The sequence below is a fragment of the Cyanistes caeruleus genome, chromosome 12 (assembly GCF_971803275.1).
Source record: "Cyanistes caeruleus chromosome 12, bCyaCae1.hap1.1, whole genome shotgun sequence".
In the NCBI taxonomy this organism is placed as follows: Eukaryota; Metazoa; Chordata; class Aves; order Passeriformes; family Paridae; genus Cyanistes; species Cyanistes caeruleus.
Window position 1 is genome coordinate 20,105,416 of NC_141712.1, and position 21,486 is coordinate 20,126,901.

Below are 21,486 nucleotides of genomic sequence, written 5' to 3' on the forward strand. Positions count from 1 at the left end.
AAAAATCTTGAGGGATTATCACAGATATTCCTCATTAATGTGAGATCCTAATATTATAATTTCAGGGCTCAATTGATTAATGAGGAATTGTTTAATTAAAGTTTCTTCCCAATGTAGTTCTTTACTGTAAATCTGGATTTCTAGTGGGAATAATGATTATTTTTCCAAAAAATGGCCAAATTTGGATGCACTCAGGTTCACAGGATCCTGCAAAAATCGCAGGGACGGGAAATATTCCAGGACATAAAAACTCATCCTGGATAAAATTCCCTGTGGTGGGTGGCACTAAGATAAGAAAACAGAAATTCTGGATTTTTTGATCACATTTTTTTATGTTTTTTTCTCTGATTTTTAATGGATTTTTTCCTGCTTTTCCCAAACAAGGAGCCAAAGGAGGTTTCTGCTTTAGGAGGAAATCCTGATCCCTTTTGGCTTTGCTGCGATCCCGTCTGATCCCACATTCCCTGAGGAACGGGAGTGAGCTCAGAACCCTCTTCCCATTTTTCCCCCTCTGTGAATCAGCAGGGAACGATCAGGAGAAAGAATTCCAAAATCCACAATTCCCTCAGCTGTCAGTTTCAGGAAAACTTTGGATTTTCACCTTTCCTCGGTTTCCGAGTTTTCTGCTCCCAGGGCAGCTCCTCTTTTCCAGGCTCTGTTCAAATATTTGGGATTCAAAAGGATCTTGACATATTTGTGACAGTTTTTCCCTCAAAATCTTTGAGATTGGTTTGATTTCACTGTTCCATTTCAGCCGAACAGTTTCTGCTTTGTTCTGGTAAAAATAAACAGGAAACTTCTAATTTGATTTTAAATTCTAATTTTTTAATTTCATTGACACAACGAAGTGCCTTGTTTTTTTGTGGTGGGAAATTTGGCGTTTTTACAATTTCTGTGTTTAATTTCCACACTGAATAATCTGATTTTCATGCTCCTTGTACCCTTTTAATAGATGAGGTTTTACTATTGATTTTTTGATGTGCAAATTCCTCAAAGCCTCTGCAGCGAGCTCGAACCTCCTCAAGAAAAACTCGTTCGTGATCAACCCAAGTCCAAAGATTTTGAAAAATATTTCATGGATTCTTGGCAGCTCTTCTGAAGTGAGAACCAAATGAGAGCAGGGATAGCCCCAGGTCAGCTCTGGGTGTCTTTTAATGAGTTTTGGGTTTAATCTCAATATCTCAACTCGAAACATTTGCTTCTTGAAAGCAGAATATTTAATGCACTGAGCAGTTGCTGACAGCTGCATGGAAAAGAAAAAAAAAAAAAAAGAAAGAATTTGTTTCCAGCTAAAAAAGAAATGCTTCAAAATGTTTTTATTAAAAAATAAAAAAAAATTCTCCACGACAGCTTTGGAATATCTTCATCCTTGGATTTTATTCGTTCTGTCACTGCCGGGATTTACAAGCTCATGAAAAGGTTACAATCCCAATAAAGCCACACGGAGCAGGGAATTAGGGAATTACAGAGTCTGTAAAACCTTGGCGGTGTTTAGTGAGGTGTGAGGTGAGGTTAAAAAAAAACAGGGGATAAAGACAGGGAGTTTAAGGAGCAGGTGGCCAGAGGTCAGGGTTAAACTCTTCTGGGGTTAAGCAAACTCAGCTTTGTTGGGTCTGGGTTAAACGGAGCCAGATCCTTCCTGACAGGGAAGTGCAAGGAACGCACGGAATCAGAATTATCAGAATAATCCGAATTAAATATCGGCCAAACCTGCTGCTGGTGCTGCTGGGCTTGTGCAAAATGAGTGTTTGACACGGAATTTCAGTGCTGAAAATTCTCCTCTCAAAGTTTTCTCTTCGTTTTTGCCTTTAAGGAATTCTGGGGGTGGGATTCCGTGGCTTTCCTTTGGAATATCTGCTTGAAATCCTCTCTCATTTTATTTGCATTGCGTTTATCATTCCACAAAACTCCACAAAAATTCTTTACTTCCACGGGGTCGCTATGGAAAACAAAACCCTCATTTAGATTCATTTAAAATTCAGTGTTTTCCATAAAAAAAATCCAGGTGGATTCGTTACATAACGGATCTTTCATAACCTTTGAGCATTCCTTGAGCTCAGCTTTTCCCAGAAGGATCCTTTCCCAAATCCTTGCTCGGCCTCGTGTCTTCACAAACACGCGGCTCATCCTCAGCCAGCTTCCCAAATCTTGGACATTTCCCGGGAACATTCCGTATCTGGGCAGTTCCTATTATTTACCTGGGATTGCAGGGATGGGAGCCATGGAATTACTCAACAATTAAGTCACTCATTAGGCAGCTATTTCAAAATCCTGCTGATTTTCAACGAATTTTGGGGTCGTTTTGCCACCCCATAAATAAAAAAAATAACAGCGGTGGCGGCGCGAGATAAACTGAAATATTCCTTGTTGGAAATTCCTGGCTTTTGATAAAAACAGCCAATAATGCTGGGAAGGGATTTGAAAACAGGGCTTTCACAGTCAGAAAAAAAATCCCTTAAAATTGTTACTCTGATTTTTTAGCACTTAAAAGTCCTAAGTGACCAACAGACACAATAATTTAGTGAAGAAATTCGGGAACCCTTTCATTTTGTTAGCACCAAGAGAGTAAAAACTTGGAAAAACCGAGGGAATTAACAGCTTATTACTCATTTTTCTCCCTGCTTTTGAGGTCTAGGAGAGATTTGATTGAATTCAATTTAAAAACAAAATCACCCACCCTTCCCAAACATCCTAAATCAGGATTTGAACCCTGCCTTGGCTCTCCGGGGTGCCTGGAACTGCTCCCTTTGACTCCTCGGTGGCCAAAATCCACTCGTGCTCCGGCTCGGAGCAGGATCAGCGCCAGAAACGTTGGAAATGTGGGATAAGCGTGAGAAATGTTGGGCTGTAAAAGAAATAAATTCTTTATTTCCAGGGAATTTCACATGATTTGTACCCTCAGCATCACCCAGGCTCGAGGCTCCCTCACCCTTTGGCTTGGTAGGATTTTGTTTTCCTTGGATAAAATCCCTCCCCAGTTCCCAAGCAGCGAACAAACAGATTTAGACAGAAAACCCGCAATTGTTTGTTCTTTTCAGGCTCAAATCTCATTTCCAGCCGCAGGATAAACAATAAAATCGATGTTTGCTTTCTTTTTTTTGCCCCTCTGGTGATAAATATGATTTATTTTGAATTTTCTTAGGATATCTCAGTTATTCCAGTGGAAGCTTTAGAAGGAGAGCGTTGCTTTCCCTGCACTATTGGCTGCTGCTCAAGTGGTTTAAGTTTGAGGAGGAGTAAAGATTTGCAGTTTTAAATTAATTATTTATCTTAATAATTTTCATTTAGAACAAAGTGTAATTCCTCAATTTTTATATTATTTTTATTATTTAAATCTTTCCTCCCCACAGAACTTTTCCCCCTCTGTTTTAAGCCTTAAAGGCTCCGGCACACTAAAAAGAAATTTGATTTCTCCCTCCTGCAGAATTATCTTACACTAATATTTCCTGCACATCACATCCATGGATTTTCTCAGCTGTTTGTCAGGACAGAGATCCCATTCCCTGGATAGAAATCCTGGATTTACCTTCCCATGGGATAAGAAGTTTTTTTTAATCCCAGGTTTTGTGTCACTGCAGGAACGGCAGCGCTCGGCAGCGCAGTCTCCACTGTTTTATTTTTCCTGGAGCGCTCCGTATTCCGCTGGAATTTTTATCCTGAAGATTGCCTTGGATATATCCAGGGAGGGCTCCAAACTTTTCATTTTCTCCCTTAATCCCTTTTGTGGAGTCTCTATCCTTGCTCTCATCCTCACTCTCGGGTTCCTCACGGATATTTCAGTCCCTGTGAGCGCCGGGATCCGCTCTTCCCACGTGTTGTGTGGAAACATTCCCAGATTTCTCCCCGTGCCATTATTAGAATTATCAGGGATTTCTCCACTTTAAGTATTTCCACGTGCACCTTTCTCTCCTTCACTGCTGAGCCCTTTGGGCTTTTATTTGCAGCATCCAAACGATTCCAAACTTCCCTTGTTGGTAAAAACACATCCAGAAATTCCAGATGGGTTTTTCCAACATCAAACTGGATTTTTATCATTGAATCCTTGCTCTTATTGGTCTGAAGAAGGGATGTTTATTAGTGATAATAAGCTTGTTAATTTATAGTTTTGCTAATTATTGGTGCAAAACCTCAGGTGGAATTTACTCGTGATTTACTCCTTCCCAACACAGGGTTGAGAAGGAATAAAGGGACCCCTCTGTTTTCACTCTCCTGGTTTCTAATTCATTAAAATTCCCATAAAATTAATATATAGTGCATAATATAGATGGTAGATTAAATTATATATTTTAATTTCTAATATAATAGGAAAGAGTTTATATCCTCCTATATATAACATTGTTATCTATTATTGCAATAGAAAATAAATATTATTCTAGCAGGTATATTATAAAATAAATTATATTATCCCTTTATATATAATAAGTAAATTTTATATAATAAATGTGTGTACAGTGATAATAATAATTTTAATATTAACATAATAACATTTACATAATATATAAATATAAAATTTATCTCTAAATATATAAATATATAAAATATATAATATAATTTTAAAAATAGCAAATGTTAATGTACTATATATTATTACATATGTAATATATACATAATACAATATAGTAAATTATATTATAATTTTATATATTATATTTAATAAATATTAATATACTATATATGATATTATTACATATATATACTATAGAAAATAAAAATAAAATCGAAATAAAATTAAAATAATTTAAAATAATATTCTATATAATATATACCAAGAGAATAATAATATTATTGTGTCATATATTATAATACATTCTTATAATGTATTATATATAATTAATATAATATAATATAATATAATATAATATAATATAATATAATATAATATAATATAATATAATATAATATAATATAATATATAATTTTTATAATATATATATATAAATAAAAATTATATCTTATATATATATATATATATATAATTTTGTAATATATCTATTTTACAATAACCATTTCCCTGTGCCCCAACACTTCAGAAATCCCTTCAGGAATGGCAGCAGCAGCAGCAGCTTTTCCATGGATTGGGATCTGGAATGTTTTAAGCCATGCATCCATCCCAAAGGAGCCTGGAGCTCTCAGAGGGATCTTTGTAAATAAACCTGGGAATTGGTGCAGGGACTCTGGGAATGCCCCTGAGGTTTGGGAATGGCAGCACATTTTTCCAGCAGCAGAAATGGAAAACGCTGCTCAGAGTGGGGAAATGCCAGAAGCTGTCAGAGGTTGGGATGGAATCGTTCCCACTGGCACTGAGCTGACCCCAGAAGAGCGGAGTTTTCCCTGGAATTCCCCCGTGACATTTGGGATTTGTTCCTGCAGCGTCCAGCAGGATCCCGGGGGTGGATCCCGGCTCAGGGGCAGGGACAGCGCTGGGATTTGCTGCTGCTGAGCAGGAATTCCAGCAGGGAAAACAGAGCAAAGCTTCAGCTCCTCCACAGCAAAGGGGAAAACTGGGAATGGGATTGTTCCAGAGGGGCAAAGCAAACTCCGTTCCCTGTGCTCACATCAGCTCCTCACCAGCGTGGACACTGTTATTTATAATAAATACAATAATATATTTAAGTAATATATTACAGCATGGAAAATGTTGGCTCAGTGATCCCTGGAAATATAGATTTGGGATTGCAGGTGGAGCAGGAGCAGCCTTGGGCACTGCAGGGCTTTGTTCCCATAAAATCAGTGGGAATGTGGATTTGGGGGATCTGCACGAGCTCCAGGAGGGTGGGACGGGATTCCAGAGTCGGCTCCAGCTCCTGCTCCATCGCTCTGGACACTCCAGCACTGGAATTAACCCCTGGTCTGTAACATCCAGGGTTAAAACAGGCAGAAATTTTCATTTCCATGGATTTGGAACATGAAATTTCTCCCAGTCAGAGACTCCCAAATCTTTTAAAACTTCCCCTTCCTCCCTCACTCTTTGCCTGCTTCATTCTGGGTGCCACCATTTAAAATCTCATTTAAAATCTAATTATTAACTCTTATTGCTCTTTTTATAACAGTGCCTGACCATACTCTGGGATGTCCAGTGCTTTATTATTTATTCCCAGTTTTAGGGATGGAGAATGCCTAAAGATTTTTAACCTGACTGCACTTAAAAAAGAAGAAAAAAAAAATGTAAATTGATCTTTCTCAGTGCTGTTTCATGCCTTATCTCCTCTGTGGCTTATTTAGTGTACAGTGACTTTCTTTGTGCTTTGTGTGATCCGATTCCTAAGTGATATATTCAGGAAAAACTCCAAATAGGTAAATAAAAGGATCAGAGGGAATTCTTGGTCAGTTAAAAAACTCCTTGGAGTCTTTTATCCCTTTCTTTCCTGTGCTTTTATCTCCTTGTTATGACAAAAGCTTAAATAGCACTTACTGCCTCCTTCTCCTTAAATCCCATTTCTCCTTTCTCCTTAAAAAGTGGGAAACTTGGATTTTTGGGGGGTTGGGAAGCGATTTTTGAGGGATGAAGTTTGGAGTTGTTGCTCTGGGACTTTTCCATCCTGGCAGGATCCAACCCCAGATTGCTCCAGAGGAAAATGTTGGTACCAGGAGGAGAACAGGCTGCAAAAACACCTTGTGCTCAGCCAGAACTTGTGAATTCTGGAGGGAAATATTCCCAGAATTTCCTTAGGGACTGGGAATCCAAGAACCATTCCCAGAATTTCCACAGGAATTGGGAATTCAGGACCTGCCTGTGCCCAGCTGCAGGAATTCAGCGTGAGGGAGCTCAGTGGCACCAGGGTCACTCTGGCTCTCTCCATCAGCTGCTTTTGCAACTTTTGCAAACTTCTGCAACTTTTTCCCAACTTTCTGCAGGATTTTTAGGGAAACCCCCCCAGCATGTTCTGTGTTGGGTATGAAAAACGGCTTTTGGTGAGCACGAGCTGGATGGAATCTCCCATGAGCGGGATCTTGGCATTTTGCACTCCCAAGGCAGCGTCTGGATCCATGTGAGGGCTGGAATTGCTCATTTCTATCAGCACCAGACTCCAGCAAGGCCAAATGTGGGTGGGTTTTGATTTTTCCTCTGATGCTGAACCCATTTTCAGCCTTTCCTTCTCTCCATGAGCAGCCAGACATAGCCAGGCTGAGAATGGAGGGTGTGTGAAGAAAAATCCGCTCATCTACATCGAAATAATTCATCCCTTAATGGACTGGGAGGAGGAAGAACTTTCCCTGACATTCTCAAAACTCTTTCCCCATCCCACAAATCCCTGTCAGCCGTGCTCCTTCCCCCTGCACAGCTTTTTGGGATAACCTTATCAGGTTATCATTTTTATTGCTGCCTGACTCCTGATGGATGTTTGGGCCACCAAAGCTGCCAAAAAATAATGGTTTATATAGAATTATTCCATTTGTTCATCTCTCTTTGTCCAGTGTTTCCCTCTCTACTCCAATAGCTGGAGTGTCCTAAGAATTAAAACATTTCTTACCAGGCTTCCCACGGGTTAGGCAGAGGGAAGTTTGGAGCTGTGGAGGGAGAAGATTCCCAGCAGCCCAGGGAACATTCTGTGTTCGCTGCTTGGAGAAAACCACATTTTTCCTTTCAAAACTGAGGGGTTGACTGTAAAAATAAGGCCCTTTAACCTTCTAAAAGTGGATTTTATACAGCTCTGGTGAGCTTTAGTTCCACTTCCCACTCGTGTGGCGACACACGCATGCAGGGCCTGCTTTGGGCTGGGATTTTCCACCCTTTCCCCTTCAATTCAGACAAAATTTCGGTGGGTAGAACACGAGTGAAGCTGAGCTGGCTGCACACAACTATTCCTGAGCACAAATATGTGCTCCCAGGCTTTATTTGAGGTTCTATCCTCGTTTTACATTATCCCAGCTGGGTATTAAAGTGAGCTTCAGAACTGGCAATGGCTTGGGGAAAAGCAGATGTGGACTCGGAGCAAACAACAATTTTAGGTCCAGAGCTCTCCTTGATGTCTGCTTCAAACTGACACTCCGGGAAAAAAAAATACAATAAAACAGAGAGGGCTTCCAAAACGCCTTTTCAAACATGCAAATGATGCTGGGAAAGTTTAACATGTATGCAAATGTAATCTGGAGAGGGGAGTTAAAGACCTTTGGCTGGCCTGGAGGCTCAGCTGGTAGCAAAATAGAAATTTATTGCTGGATGGGAGAGCGAGGTTCAAGCACAGGCCAGGGGTGGCTGGGAGCTCCACGTAGGTGAAATTTGGAGCTCTACAGCAAAGGCAGGGCTGCAGAGATGGGCTGGATCCCGGAATTCCATCCCCTGGAAGTGGGAAACGAAAGCAAAGGGTGAACAAAGGGGTGAGGAGAGCGCAGAACCTCGGAGAGAGGGTAAAACTGCCCTGACAACTCACATATGGTTGGAGTTTAATCCACGGGGGAGAACAGGCACTCCACGCCTGTGCCAATTGTTTTCCACCCCCAAAGCAAAGAGATTTTAATGATTTATAGCAGAACAGGGTGGATGTGTTACCTAATGGCTTTAGAATGACTCGATGCAGAATGAAGTGATGCAGGAAGTGCGGTGGATAAACAAATCCCTTCTTATTCCTCTTTGTTCCCGTTTGAAACAGAGCTTTGGTTCTCTGCTGAAATCCTAATTTCTCTGGGAGTGCTTTCCCATGCAAGCAGAAACAAACATTTAAATTTTAAAAATCCCTCCCAAAAAAAAGGATTTTTTTTCAAAGTGGAATGCAATTGGCAAATCTCGTTTTTGAAGGATTTGTACAATTCTTACACGTCAGGTTACTGACTTCAACCTGAGACCATAAAGGAGGAAATTAATTCAAGGAATCACAAATTCATTTGCAAAATGGGGAAAGCATCATGTGCAGCCCCAGAAACTTGTAGTACACAGTCAAGCAAACTGACACTCTCTAAAGATTTGTTTCTATTTTATGGCTCGAAATTAGAACAAGAACATTTGCATCATTGCAAAGGCCCAGTGTGAAGGAAGCACCAATTCTCAAGCTTTTCTCCAGGGGATTGGAAACATTTGTCCACTTAGTGCCTTGGTGAAAGGGAAACATGTGTGGAATTCCAGCAGAAGTGAGGTGGCCTCAGGTGGAGAAAACTGAAGTAATTCCTGGTTTATCTGTGAGCCCTGCTGGCAATCTGAGGGTGTTGATTTGTGCAGCTCTGAGCTTATTGAATCTATCAAAAACTAATATTTGAAAAACTACAACGGCTGTGTAGAACAACATCCACCTCCATGGAGGAAATCCATCAGCTTTCCTAATTGCTTTTCTTCAAGAAAAGGGTTTGGACACCAGAGATGATTTTCTGGGGTGGGAGATGATGGATCACTTTTAGTACCCAGCCCACCTGCTCTGAGTTCTGGTCACTGCCAGAGCCACACTCACCTTCCCCTGTGCCAAGAATTGAAATAAAATAGATAAAACTTCTGTTCCTTTGGATTCCTTGGACATGAACTTTCCCGGGAGATAAAAGCCAGGATTAGAGCTGGAGTTGGGTGTTTTAATTCCTTTCCTACCAGTATCCTGTAGCTTTTGGAGGAGTGCAGGTGTTCTCTCATATGGTTTTCATTCCAAACCCCAGCCTTTCCATATGTTTATTTTTAGCCAGAATTCTGGGATTCATATTCCCTCTCCACGTGGAAATACCCCCTATAACACGGAGAACTCCTCATGTTCACTGAGCTCTGTCACTCCTGTCAGGAGATTTGAGTAGAAAAGGATAGCTAAAGACAACAGACAGCTCCAGGCTCTGGATTCCTTCCCTGTCCTGGAAATCAGGGAGCATTCCCAAAGGAATGGGGCTGTTACAGGGAACAAACCCTGAGGGACAGAGTCTGCTCTTTAACTTGGGTCAAGTTTCCACTTTTCCTTGTCCTTGGGAATTTTTTGCCATGAAATATGTCCAGAGGAGGAGTTTTTTGGTGCAAGTTTCTGTTAGAAACTCTTTAATGTAATTCAGGTAATTCTCCAGAGCACTGTTTGCTCCTTTAAGTGCTCTTTAATTGACAAGCACTGGCTTAGAACTCTCTCCAGCTCCTGATTTATACCTCAGACTCCTCACTCTGCTTTTTCCTGCCATCCTCCTCCTGCTTTTCCTTTGAAGGCACCACGAACTTCTGATCCTGATGGATGGAACTCCAGCTGGTGACATCATTCCAGAATTCAAGTGGAGGAGGGAGAAGATTCATTTTCTTAGTCCTTTTCCTGAGCTGTGCAATGCTAGAACTTCTCTGTTTCTCCGAGCTTGTTTTCCCCATCCATATTTCTCCCGGTTAATGGGATCCTGCCGGGGACAGTAGGAGCAGTGTTTCGTTACTCTGGCAACAAAAGCCAAACTCTCAGATGTTATTTTGCTTCTATTAAAAAAGCCCCACTGCCAGTTATGATGTAAACATTTGCAGCTCCCCCTAAATCTCTTTTCTTTCTGGAATTGAAGTGAAATGACCCTTCCGAGGGCGAAGTGAGGGATTGGAGCAGACATTTCCCAGCTGTGTGGGATTTGGGGAGATCCTCGGTGATCTGCTCAGACTCTTTTTAAGTGGCATATTTACTGCCAGCCTCATTGGAGGGGATGGAGCTTCTCAGCAGCATTGAGAGGCCAAATCCTCCTCTGGATTTATTTAGGAAAAGATCGGATGCTCTTCCCTCTGCAAGTGCCTGAAACCTTCAGCAGAATTTCAGAATTTTCAGAAGTTCTGAAAATATCCCAGCATTTCTCCTGACCTTTTGTTTTTAGCAGACCTAATCCCACCAGGAATTCCAGCCCAGGGTGCCATTTCAAGCCATGTTTCTCTTTTTCAGATGAGCAGGGATTTGCCACACTGGGATGGAAAGGGAGCAGTTCCTTCAGGAGTGAGGGATCCTCTCCCTCTTGGCTGGTTTATGGCACTCCAGTAGATTTCCCAGCAGGCAGATGCTGTGTGATTCACCCTCACTTTTTCCTTGGAATGACCTCTCCCAGTGCTGGTCACTTGCAGGAGTCTGGGTCACCCGTCTTTGACTCCTTCCTTGAGCTCTTGCACTCGGCAGCTCCAGTTTAGGAAGATTTCCCTGACATTGGAGTATTTTTCCCTGGATTATCCAGCCATTACTCAGTTGTACATTGAATAAAATCCAACAATAACATTCTGCTGAAAAAAAAAACCATTTGAGCCAAAGGCTTCTTTAGTATTGCTCAAAACAGTGAATTATCGTAGAGATCTGGAATTGCCCATTCCTGAAAACTCTTCCTTTGGGAAGCAGTTTCCATGGATTTTGCCTTCCTTGCTGCAGGCACTGAACCATTTCTTCACAAGCTCTTGCTGTTGTGTAGATTTGGGGACTCCTGAGGGACATTAAAGCTCAGCCAGTGCCACCCCTGCCATGGGTCACCTTCCACTATCCCAGCTTACTCCAAGCCCCGTCCAGGGGACACTTCAGGGATGGGGAAGCCAGAAATTCTCTTAGAATTCCATTCCAGCACTTCCCCACCCTCACAAGGAGGAATTTCTTCCTGGTATCCCACCTATCCCTGCCCTCTGGCAGTGGGAAGCCATTCCCTGTGTCCTGGCACTCCATCCCTTGTCCAAAGTCTCTCCCCGTCTTTCTTGGAGCCCCTTCAGGCACTGCAAGGGCGCAGTTTGGTCACCTTTAAGCTTCTCCAATCCCAGTTCTCCCAGCCTTTCCCTGCAGGAAAGGTGCTCCATTCCTCTCAAGTGCAGGTTGGTTTTGGGAAGAGCCATCAGGTAATTCCAGAGCCATCCTGAGAAGTTTCCCTGGGAGCATCTGGGAGCAGGAGATGAGTCAGAGGAACCACCCAGATTTCCTTTCTTCCCAACATCCCCTTGAATTTGATACCGGGAATGGGATGAGGTAACTCCCGTTTCCATAACCAGTCATTTCTACTGAAATTCTATCTGCACTCCAACTGCCAATTAATTATAATTATAATTAACCTCCACACATGTGCTGGTTTCAAGTGGATTTTTGGTGGAAATCTGTGTTTGGATTTGCTGCATTTGACATCATTGTCCAGGGCCTGAACCCATCCCTGCCAGAAACCAAAGCAAAGCCACACCTTGCCATCACTCCTCGGGAAAAGGGACATTTTGGGGACATTTTAGGTGACTCAATGGCTGAAGGTTGTGTTCCTGCCTTTCTCCAGGATGGGAAGGGAATCTGGGAGCCAGGATCACCGGGAAAGCGGCCGGGATGGTTTATTCTCCTTATCCAATTAAATAATGCCCCTGCTGAAAACACACTCTGGGATTCTCCTTTTGGTTTCTTCCCATTCTGTGGAGCTGAAATCAGTTTCCTTTTCCATGCCTGTGATTTTGGGGAATTTCCAGGAGGTGCTCCCCGTTCTATGGCTCTGCAGGGGGTTCCCTAATGAAGCTCTGACAGATTTAAGGTCACTTTTTGCACGGTTCCACTCAGCACTCCCAGAAATGCACAGCAGGGGCAGTTCCTCCGCTCTGAACTGCTTTGATTTATGCTGAATTTCTTTTCATATCGGCACATTTCATGTCAGAAAGAAATAACAAATTTCGGTAGAAGTTGTTGTTGGGGAAGGGAAGGTCTCCAAGGAAGCAGCTCATGAAATTCCCAGGGAAATCCTCACTTTAAGACCAGTGGATGCTTTTTATCTTGTTTTACCTTAACCCACTTTTATTTTCAGAGCAATTAATTGGGATATTAATGGGAATAAAGGACCTGAAGATGGTTTGATTTTCTGCAAAGCCCTTATCTCACAACCCTGCATTTCCTTCAGACTGGAATATCTGAGGATGTGAGCCACTAAATGAATGTTTTGCTGGCACTAAATGCAGGAGATGCTTTTAGTTTAAGGCTCCAAAAGTTTCAGACTGAAAAGAATGAGGCACAGGGAGTTATCTTTTTGAAGAGAACTCTTATCAGCAGAGCTTCTTATCATTTGGAGGAGCTGTGTTTGTCATTTGAATGTGTTTGGCCATCAGTGTCCCAGCAGTTTCAGCTTCCAGAAACATCCACTCCTTCTGGGATTCCAAACCTCGCTTTGGTTTAAAGAAACACCATCTTTTACTGCATTCCTGCTGTGGAAATGGGGAAAAAAACATGGCAAAAAGGCACCAAAACCCCAATACATATTAATTTGGAGCTTTTTATTGGTAGGAAAATACATGTGCTTGCTCAGATTAATAAAAGAGCTCACAACAGTAGCAAGAATTGTTCAAAAATGAGATTTAAAAGGTTCAAAAATGGGGTTTAGAAGATTCAAAATGTGGGGCTTAGAAAGTTCCAAAATGGGGTTTAGAAAGTTACAGATTGGGGTTAAGGAGGTTCAGAAATTGGGTTTAGAAGGTTCAAAATGGGATTTAGAGGGTTCAAAGGTCGTGTTAGGAATTGAACCATGTTTGAATAATTTTGGAAGAAATTGAAAGAAAATCTCTTGTATTTTATTTTTTTTTTGGCAGTTGAATGTTAAATGGGAATTATTTGTTATGGGATAAAATGGACTTGACATGGAAGGAAAGAGAGCAGAGAAAGTAGCTGGTTTTCATTATTAATATTAATTTTATTATGTTTTTGTAGTAAATATCTCACTGAAGAAGGCTCAAAATAGAGAAATTTGGGTTGTCATGTCCCAAATCAGCAAGGCTTCGAAGAGAGTATGATAGAGGGGGAAAAAAAGACAGAGAGGAGAGGGAAAAACCTAAAGAGAAATGCAGAGATTTGGGTCAGAGGGATGAGACAGGGGGAGAATCCCAGAATCCCAGAATGCTTGGGTTGGAAGGGACATTGGGGTCATCTCACCCCATGTCTTGGGCATGGACACCTCCACTATCCCAGGTGCTCCAACCCAAACTATTCCAGGACTGTGCTCATGTGGTTGTTCAGTCCCTCCCAGCCCTTCAGGATTCTCCAGTTGGGAAATAAATGAGAAAAAAAGTCATTTCAAACCTTCAGGGGATCAGTGGGACACAGGGTGATCCCGACAGCATGGGGTGGTTCCAAAACTAATACCGTGGGATGAGAGAATTCTGCTTATTCCTTAAACTCATCCTGGGATGTCCTTGAGCAGCTTGGTGCTGGTGCTGTCTCAGAACACCCAAGATCCCAATAAAATCCTGACGACACCCTGGAGGTCGTTCCTGGAGGTCACCTCCTCTTCCTCCCACGCTCTCAGGGGAAATTCGGGTCCACCCCCTCGTCCATGGCCACCCACCCGCAGATCAGCTGAGAAATCATTCTTTGCTCAGCAGAACCTTTGTGAACAATGTTATTTTTTGCTCTTTGTTCTTTTCTTTTGGTTTGAAAGATTCCTTTTGTTCGTCGTGTTCAAATGTTTAAAAATCCCTCATTTGTGGCTCATAAAAATGAAACCGGAATGTGGGGCTGGGTTTGAGAAACACAAGGGGGACTTGTTATCTTTTTATATACATTTATTTTATTCTGATTTTTGTTTCAAGAAGGGAATTAAAATTAATTCATCCTAAACCCCTTTTTAAGTGCTTTGAGATGGATTAATTTTTCTGTGGGTTTGAAGCCTGTGAGGGACTTGTTGTTTTCTCCAGCCAAATGCAGATGAGATAAACATAAACATTAATTGGGAATTCCTAAATCTACACCTTCCTATTGATAGGAATCTAAACTTTGGCTGTGGGAAGGAATATCTTGGATTTGGGTGTTCATTCAGGACCTTGCTCAGTGATTTCTGATGTTATCACACTCACAGTGGGATCTGTCACTCTGTCCCAATGAATTTGTAATAATTAACACAATTATCAATCCCACAAGGCCAGATGCATTGAGCATCCAGTATGGGAATCCATGTGCTCCATGTTTTGTGGGAAATCCTCCTGGGAGCAGCTGGGACTGAGGGAAGCTTCTCCTGTGGTTCCTTTAGTGGGTTTTGGTGTTGGATCTGGATTTGTCTGGACGGTTCCTGGGCTGTTCCCAGTTTGATTTGTCTGGATGGTTCATGGGGTATTCCCAGTTTGATTTATTTGCACTAATGCAGCACAGGGTTTGACAAATATGAAAACCTTGAGAGGCTGAGCTGGAACAGAGGCTGGACAGTGTTCAAGGAATAAAGTAGGGATTTATTAAAAAGCCTTCAAAGATCCACCTTGGGCAGTACAAGAGCCTGGCTGGGGCTCTGCCTGGGATGGACCTAAAAATGGACCACGGGTCAGGAGTTTTCACACTTGGTAAGTTTTGGTCCATTTCCATATTGGGATTAATTGTCCAATTCCAGCTCCAGGTTATGAAGTCCCATCCTCCCAGATTGCTCCATCAATTCGCTGCTGTTTGTGCTTTTTGGGGCTGAAGCTGCAAGGGTGCCCTTGGTTCTGGGGCTGGAGAAGGATTGCTGTGTGTGCCTGAGTTGTGAGAAGAACTTGCTGGCAGTTTTTAAGAATTTCAGAGTTATATCCTTGGTTCTGGGGCTGGAGAAGGATTGCTGTGTGTGCCTGAGCTGTGAGAAGAACTTGCTGGCAGTTTTTATGAATTTCAGAGTTATATCCATGGTTCTGGGGCTGAAGAAGGATTGCTGTGTGTGCCTGAGCTGTGAGGAGAACTTGCTGGCACTTCATGTGAAATTCAGAATTATATCCTTGGTTCTGGGGTTGGAGAAGGATTGCTGTGTGTGCCTGAGCTGTGAGGAGAACTTGCTGGCAGTTTTTATGAATTTCAGAGTTATATCCTTGGTTCTGGGGCTGGAGAAGGATTGCTGTGTGTGCCTGAGCTGTGAGAAGAACTTGCTGGCAGTTTTTAAGAATTTCAGAATTATATCCTTGGTTCTGGGGCTGGAGAAGGATTGCTGTGTGTGCCTGAGCTGTGAGGAGAACTTGCTGGCAGTTTTTAAGAATTTCAGAGTTATATCCTTGGTTCTGGGGCTGGAGAAGGATTGCTGTGTGTGCCTGAGCTGTGAGGAGAACTTGCTGGCACTTCAGTTCAGACTCACACACCAATGCAACACAGAACAAGAAAAACAGAGAAGCTGAACCCTAAGGCATCACTCCAGGTGTCCCTTGGTGACATTCCCCGTTGTGACCTCTGTCTCCTGCCCTCCCACAGGTGCTGCAGGGGGCCCAGCTGATCGCCGTGGCCTCGGCCGAGCCGGCGGCGGGCGGCGTGGACGGCTCCCCGCTGCAGGGCAGCGACATCCAGGTGCAGTACGTGCAGCTGACGCCCGTGACAGACCACGCTGCCACCAGCCAAGTACGGAGTGAGCCCTTCCTTCTCCACTTCATTCCTCTCAGTGTGCTTAATGTGCTCGAAACAGCTGTCAGATGTGTTTTATATCTACCCACAAATACAGGCGGCTCATGGTCTTCTTTCCAAACCGTAAAAACCATCACTCATAATAAGAAACATCTTTTATTTTATTATTTAAAGGTAGAAATGATCCTTGACTGCTCCTGCTTTTCTGTCCCTGCTCAATGCCTCAGTGCTTCTGGAGAAATTATTTTGGTCACCGGGGTGTCCTTGAAGGCTGGGAGCCGTCGCAAAGGACAGCACCAAAAACGTGGCTGCAATCAGCCAAAAAGTATTCTCAGCCTGAGGTTTCCCTCAGAAAAGTTATTCCTGTTCTGACAGCAGTTTTCCAGTTGTTTTGATCAACAGAAAGTCCTGCAGCAGTTGGAAGTGAACACTTGATCCTTTCTGCCATGGAGGAGGTTTTGGGGATTTTTTGGTTGTTTTTAATCAGTTAGAACAGCCGTGAATCTGAGGCTAGAAGAAGTCTGTCATCAGCTTGAAGCTCTGGTGACAGCACCACGAAGCTGATTGAAAACATCTGGAACACGTTTTTCTGGATTTGGTCACACGTGGTTTTGACAATCCCACTCCTTGGGCTTCTTCCCTGGGGAAGCCAGGAGGTTGTGGAATTCTTTTTGCCTCAGCGCCGCCCTTGTCAATATTTTATTTTCAAGGGTGCTCTGGTCACTGAGGGTGTTCTGCAGGGATTGTGCCTTGTTTTTTATGGATCCTCCATCACTGCTGTGGATTTAATCAATCCAAGAACAACGGGGATACCCTGAGTTGGGAAGGACCCACGAGGATCATGACCCCAAATGAGCGAAGCAGGCAGTGAGAGGTGTTCCTCATGCTGCTGTCCCCACTCCAAGCCTGGAGAATTCCCAGACTTCCCTCCCATGGGGTTTCTCCCCGTGCTCCCTCTTCATCCAGCACCTCCTCAGGAAGGAAATCTGGAGCAAAATTCCCGGGAGGAGCAGCAGCCACCCCAGGATTTCCTCCCTCTTCAGGGACACTTTGCAGTGTGTTGGTTTTTAATGCTGTGGTTACCCACAGAGGTTTCCAGGGAGCCCAGGGAAAGCAGGGAAGGAATGTGACAGGAAAAGGGGATGAAAGGAAAAGCAGACAAGCCCCAAAACAAGTTGGCTGTAAATATTTCCTCACTTTGCACCAGGTGAAAACCGAGGATCTGGAAAGGAGTTGGAGGAACCAGCTTGGTGTTTGCATAGCTCTGAGTTTATCCATAGTTCAGGAGCTTTTTTTGTGGATAAAAATACGGATTTTTCTTTTGGAGAATGAATTCTCATCTGAAGGGGAAAGTCTTGTCTGAGGGAAGGGAAAACCCTCCAAGTGAGGCTGCACTGACACTTCCACCTGGTTCTTGGTCAAGTGCTGAGAAGCTCCCAAGGCTTTTGCAGCTCTTTATCAATCAAAGCTCATTAATGTGGAATTAATTTTCCACCTGGCCTGGATTCTGTGCCAATTCCCTGTTTGAAACAGCACAAATGTGGATTTATTTCATGTCTCACAACAAGGTACCAGCTTTCTGCCCTTTTTTTAAATGAATCCCTGCTCTGAGTTCAGCTGGAGCAGAGCAAAATCCACTTCAGTTTTGTATTTTCAGTCTGTTCATGAATGATTTTTGCTTGGCTTCTTTTCATGTTTTGACAGCAGTTTGCAAAGTCTAGAAATACAGAATATTTGGATTAAAATTCTGTGCTCAGATGCAACGCTGGTGGTAAATTTTATTAGATTTGGAAAAAAAACCCACCATCATGCCAAATATAAATTCTTGTAATCCCTTCAGGTCTGAGGCTGGGTCAATATTTGGTGTTGCTGTTGTGCTGATATTTGATAATTCTATTTACTCAATACACTTTTCCTCTAAATGGGAAAGAAAACTTTGAAGATTATTTAAAAAATGTTGTGCTATCCAATTTACCAATCTCATAGATTTATTCAGCACCTTGGCATGAATTTCTTGGACTTTTAAACAAACACAAAATACCCTTCAAATTAAACAGGAAAAAAATTCCTGTAGCCAAATGCAATTACTGGCAGCAAGGCAGAGGGAAATAAATGAATTTGGGAGCAACTTCATCACTTCATGATTTTGAACTTCTGGTGTTTTAATTTGAATAATAGATAAGCTGGGACTGTGTAATAAAACCTAAAAGCTGGGAATTCTGGTGGATTTTCCACCCTTGTGGATCTTTTGGCAGGTTCAAGGCTGGGAGCACAAAGCCTCAAATGCCACTTTTTTATCACCAAAATCCTGTCAGAGGGAGAATTCTATGGCCAAGGTGTTGCACAGAGCAACCTTCAGAGGTGTTTCTGAGGGAAAATCCAGCAAGGGCAGATCTCTGGAATGAGGGGGAGTTTAGAGGGGATGAAAAAATCCTGAAATCCTTGCCCTGTGCTTGGAATTCTATCCGTGCTGTGATGGGTTGCTGGCAGGGGAAGCTTTCCTGGGTGTGAGGGGCTCTCTCCAGGCCAGTGCAGCTGTTGTGGATCCTGCTCCTCTCACAGCTCTGCAGGTGCTTTTCCTGGCTCCCAGGAATTTTGGATTCTCCCTCCCCAGCCTTGTCCCTGGTAGGCAGCGAGTTCCTTTGTAAGGAGATTTCCTTTGGAGGTTTCAGTCAGTTGTGTTTGCTCACAATTCTTCATGGTTTTCCTTGGGAAGCGAGGAGGAATTTCCTCTGAGGAAAAGCTGAGTGTAGTCGTGCTGTGCTCACTTCACCCAAAACGGGGAAAGGCCGCAGTGGGGAAAATCAGCATTTTAGACCCAATCCTGCTTCAGCTGGGAAATTCCAAGGACAAAGCCAACAGGTGATTTCCCTCCCCTTGCCCCCAGCAGCTTTGGCACTCCAGGACTCCCTCCTGTCTGTTCCATTATCATCCTTGGTGGCCTTTCCAGCTCCCTATTCCCAAAACCTCTCCGCTGGGATGAGCCTTCCACAGCTTCAGTTTGGTGCCAGACTCTGAATTTATTTCCTTTATTTGGAGCTGGTTCTTTTCCTGGGGAGAGGGAATAATTGCCTTGGTGCCACTCATGATTTTGTAGATCTTTATCATAATTGCATTATTTCAGCTTCCTCGTTAGGCTTCACGGAGACTCTTGATGATATTTTTGGTGCCTTTGTGTGTTCTCATTCCCACTCACACAGAGCCCACATCCATGTGGATTTTGCTCTGGAATTTTTTCCACTGGTATTCACAAGAACTTTGTATTTGGATAACAAGCTGCCATTCTCTTGGTTACACCAATAAAAAAGCACTTTTGGATTGATTTCCTGCTGTCCTGTTCCCCTTTGCAGGGCACCGATTCCCTTCAATCAGCAATCCAGCCAGAAATGCAGATAGAACACGGAGCGATCCAAATCCAGTGAGAGGATTGAGGAATGTTGGGGAGCTGGCAGTGAACTCCAGCCAGAAATGGAGTGGGAGGGGTTGGAAAAACCTCCCAGAGCTCAGAACCTCCAGCCATGCCCCGCCTGGAATAATTCCAACTTCAATCAGAGCTGCATCACGACACCGATCCGAGTCCCAGCCTTCCAAAAAAACCCCGTGGGCTGCACTTAAATCCACTCAGAGAGGACAAAACAAATCTGGCAGAGGGAGAGGAAGAACTCTCCTGCATCCAAACTGTGAGACTTCATCCCTGCCCGTCCCGTTGGTCCCTCCTGTGAAAATGGAATGGCTGCAGATGTTCGGGGGTATTGCTGCCCTGCAGTACCTGCTTTGCCACGTAGAGAAAGTTCCAGAGCTCAGATATTTTTCACTGTTGGAACAGCCTTTTTTTTTTTAATTTGCTATGGTGTTTATAACAAAAAAAAACAAAGGGAAAAAAAAGGAAAATATTTAAAAAAAGGAAAAATTCCTTGACAGCAAGTCTTGGCCTTTTGCTGGTGTTTTCTGTTCAGTGTCATGAAAACTGTATTTGCAGAAGACTAACACTTTTGTTTGTACTGTTGCTTAACTACTTTTCTAGGGGAAAATGCTTTAAAAATGCTGTAATTACGCATTTCTAATGAAAAATAAATGTGTATTTATGAATAGTGCAGCTCTAAGTTGCTCTGCCTTGGGAATGAGTCCGGGTTGGCTGGGCAGGAATGTTGTCCTGGAGGAGCTGGGGATGGATCCACATTCGGCCTCTAAGGAAGAACCCAATCTCAGACCATTTTTTTTTCCTAAGTTCCCAATTCCAGACCATTTTATTATCTAAATTCCCAATTCTTGACCATTTTATTTTGTAAATTCCCAATTCTAGACCATTTTATGATCTAAATTTCCAATCTCAGACCATTTTATGTTGTAAATTCACAGTTCAAGACCATTTTATTTTCTAAATTCCCAATCCCAGACCATTTTATTTTCTAAATTCCCAATCCCAGACAATTTATTGTCTAAATTCCCAGTGTGAGAAAAAATGGGATAGTTGAGTTTTTGAGTGTGCAAAATGTAATGAATTTATGAAATAATTTTATGTAATGTGAACAATTCTGAGCTCTCTCCCTTTCAGTCTCTCCTGCCTCCTTTGTCCAGCAATCCCCCAGAGTGGGATTCATCCATCTGAACCCAGCATCCAAGATCCAGGTGAAATCCCCTTTCCTCTGAAAGTTCTGGTTAATTTAATAGGGATTTTGACAAAGCACCATTGTCCTCTTTGCTAATCCTGAATGCGAAGGAAACCTGTTTGCTGTCACCTGGTTATTTTAATGATGCATGTTTTGGAAAATAGGATTTGGAAAATAAGAGTTTGGAAAATAGGGGTTTGGGAAAGTGTTTGGAAAATAAGAGAGGGAAGTTCTGCTTTGTATTTGATTCCCAGCTGATTTTCCACAGGATCATTCCCAATATGGGCTCATAATGCATTGAATGAATTGACAAATGAGGTACAGCCACAAATCCCACGTGTTTGAATCCAGGATAACTTGGATTTGTATTTTTTTATTACCAAAGGAAGGGTTAAGCACCTCCAGCTTCTGGGAATGTTGTCCCTGGTGAGTGTTACCCTTTCTATAAATTCCTCCTTCGCTTTAGGATATTTCTTGACACAGAAATGCAGACAGCCACAGCTTGTGGAGCTCGGGGTCTGCAGCAGGCCAGGAATTTGGCTGCTCTTCAGCTCCTTTTTGAGTGGTGTTCCTTAGCCTGGGGATCTTAGAAGAGCTTGGCACCCAAAAAGAGGCCTAAAAATAAAGCCAGGCCTGGATGTTTTAATAATCATGGAATCATGGAATGGTTTGGGTGGGAGAGACCTTAAAGATGATCC

At 42.7% G+C, this 21,486-nt stretch overlaps 1 protein-coding gene across 5 annotated transcripts in view; it reads left to right on the forward strand.

Moving 5' to 3' along the window:
* Window positions 1-20,267, forward strand: part of BANP (BTG3 associated nuclear protein) — a 109,366-nt gene extending 89,099 nt beyond the window's left edge. For 3 of the 5 annotated variants that reach the window (XM_086847204.1, XM_086847205.1, XM_086847206.1), the window contains exons 12-13: window positions 16,032-16,175; window positions 19,529-20,267. In XM_086847204.1, the coding sequence (XP_086703330.1) occupies window positions 16,032-16,175; window positions 19,529-19,600 (216 nt within the window). In that variant the 3' untranslated portion in view covers window positions 19,601-20,267. Of the gene's footprint in view, window positions 1-384; window positions 1,350-16,031; window positions 16,176-19,528 lie in introns of those variants that run through there. The other 2 variants (XM_086847207.1, XM_086847208.1) reach the window with 1 other exon arrangement.
* Window positions 20,268-21,486: the final 1,219 nt, after the last annotated feature.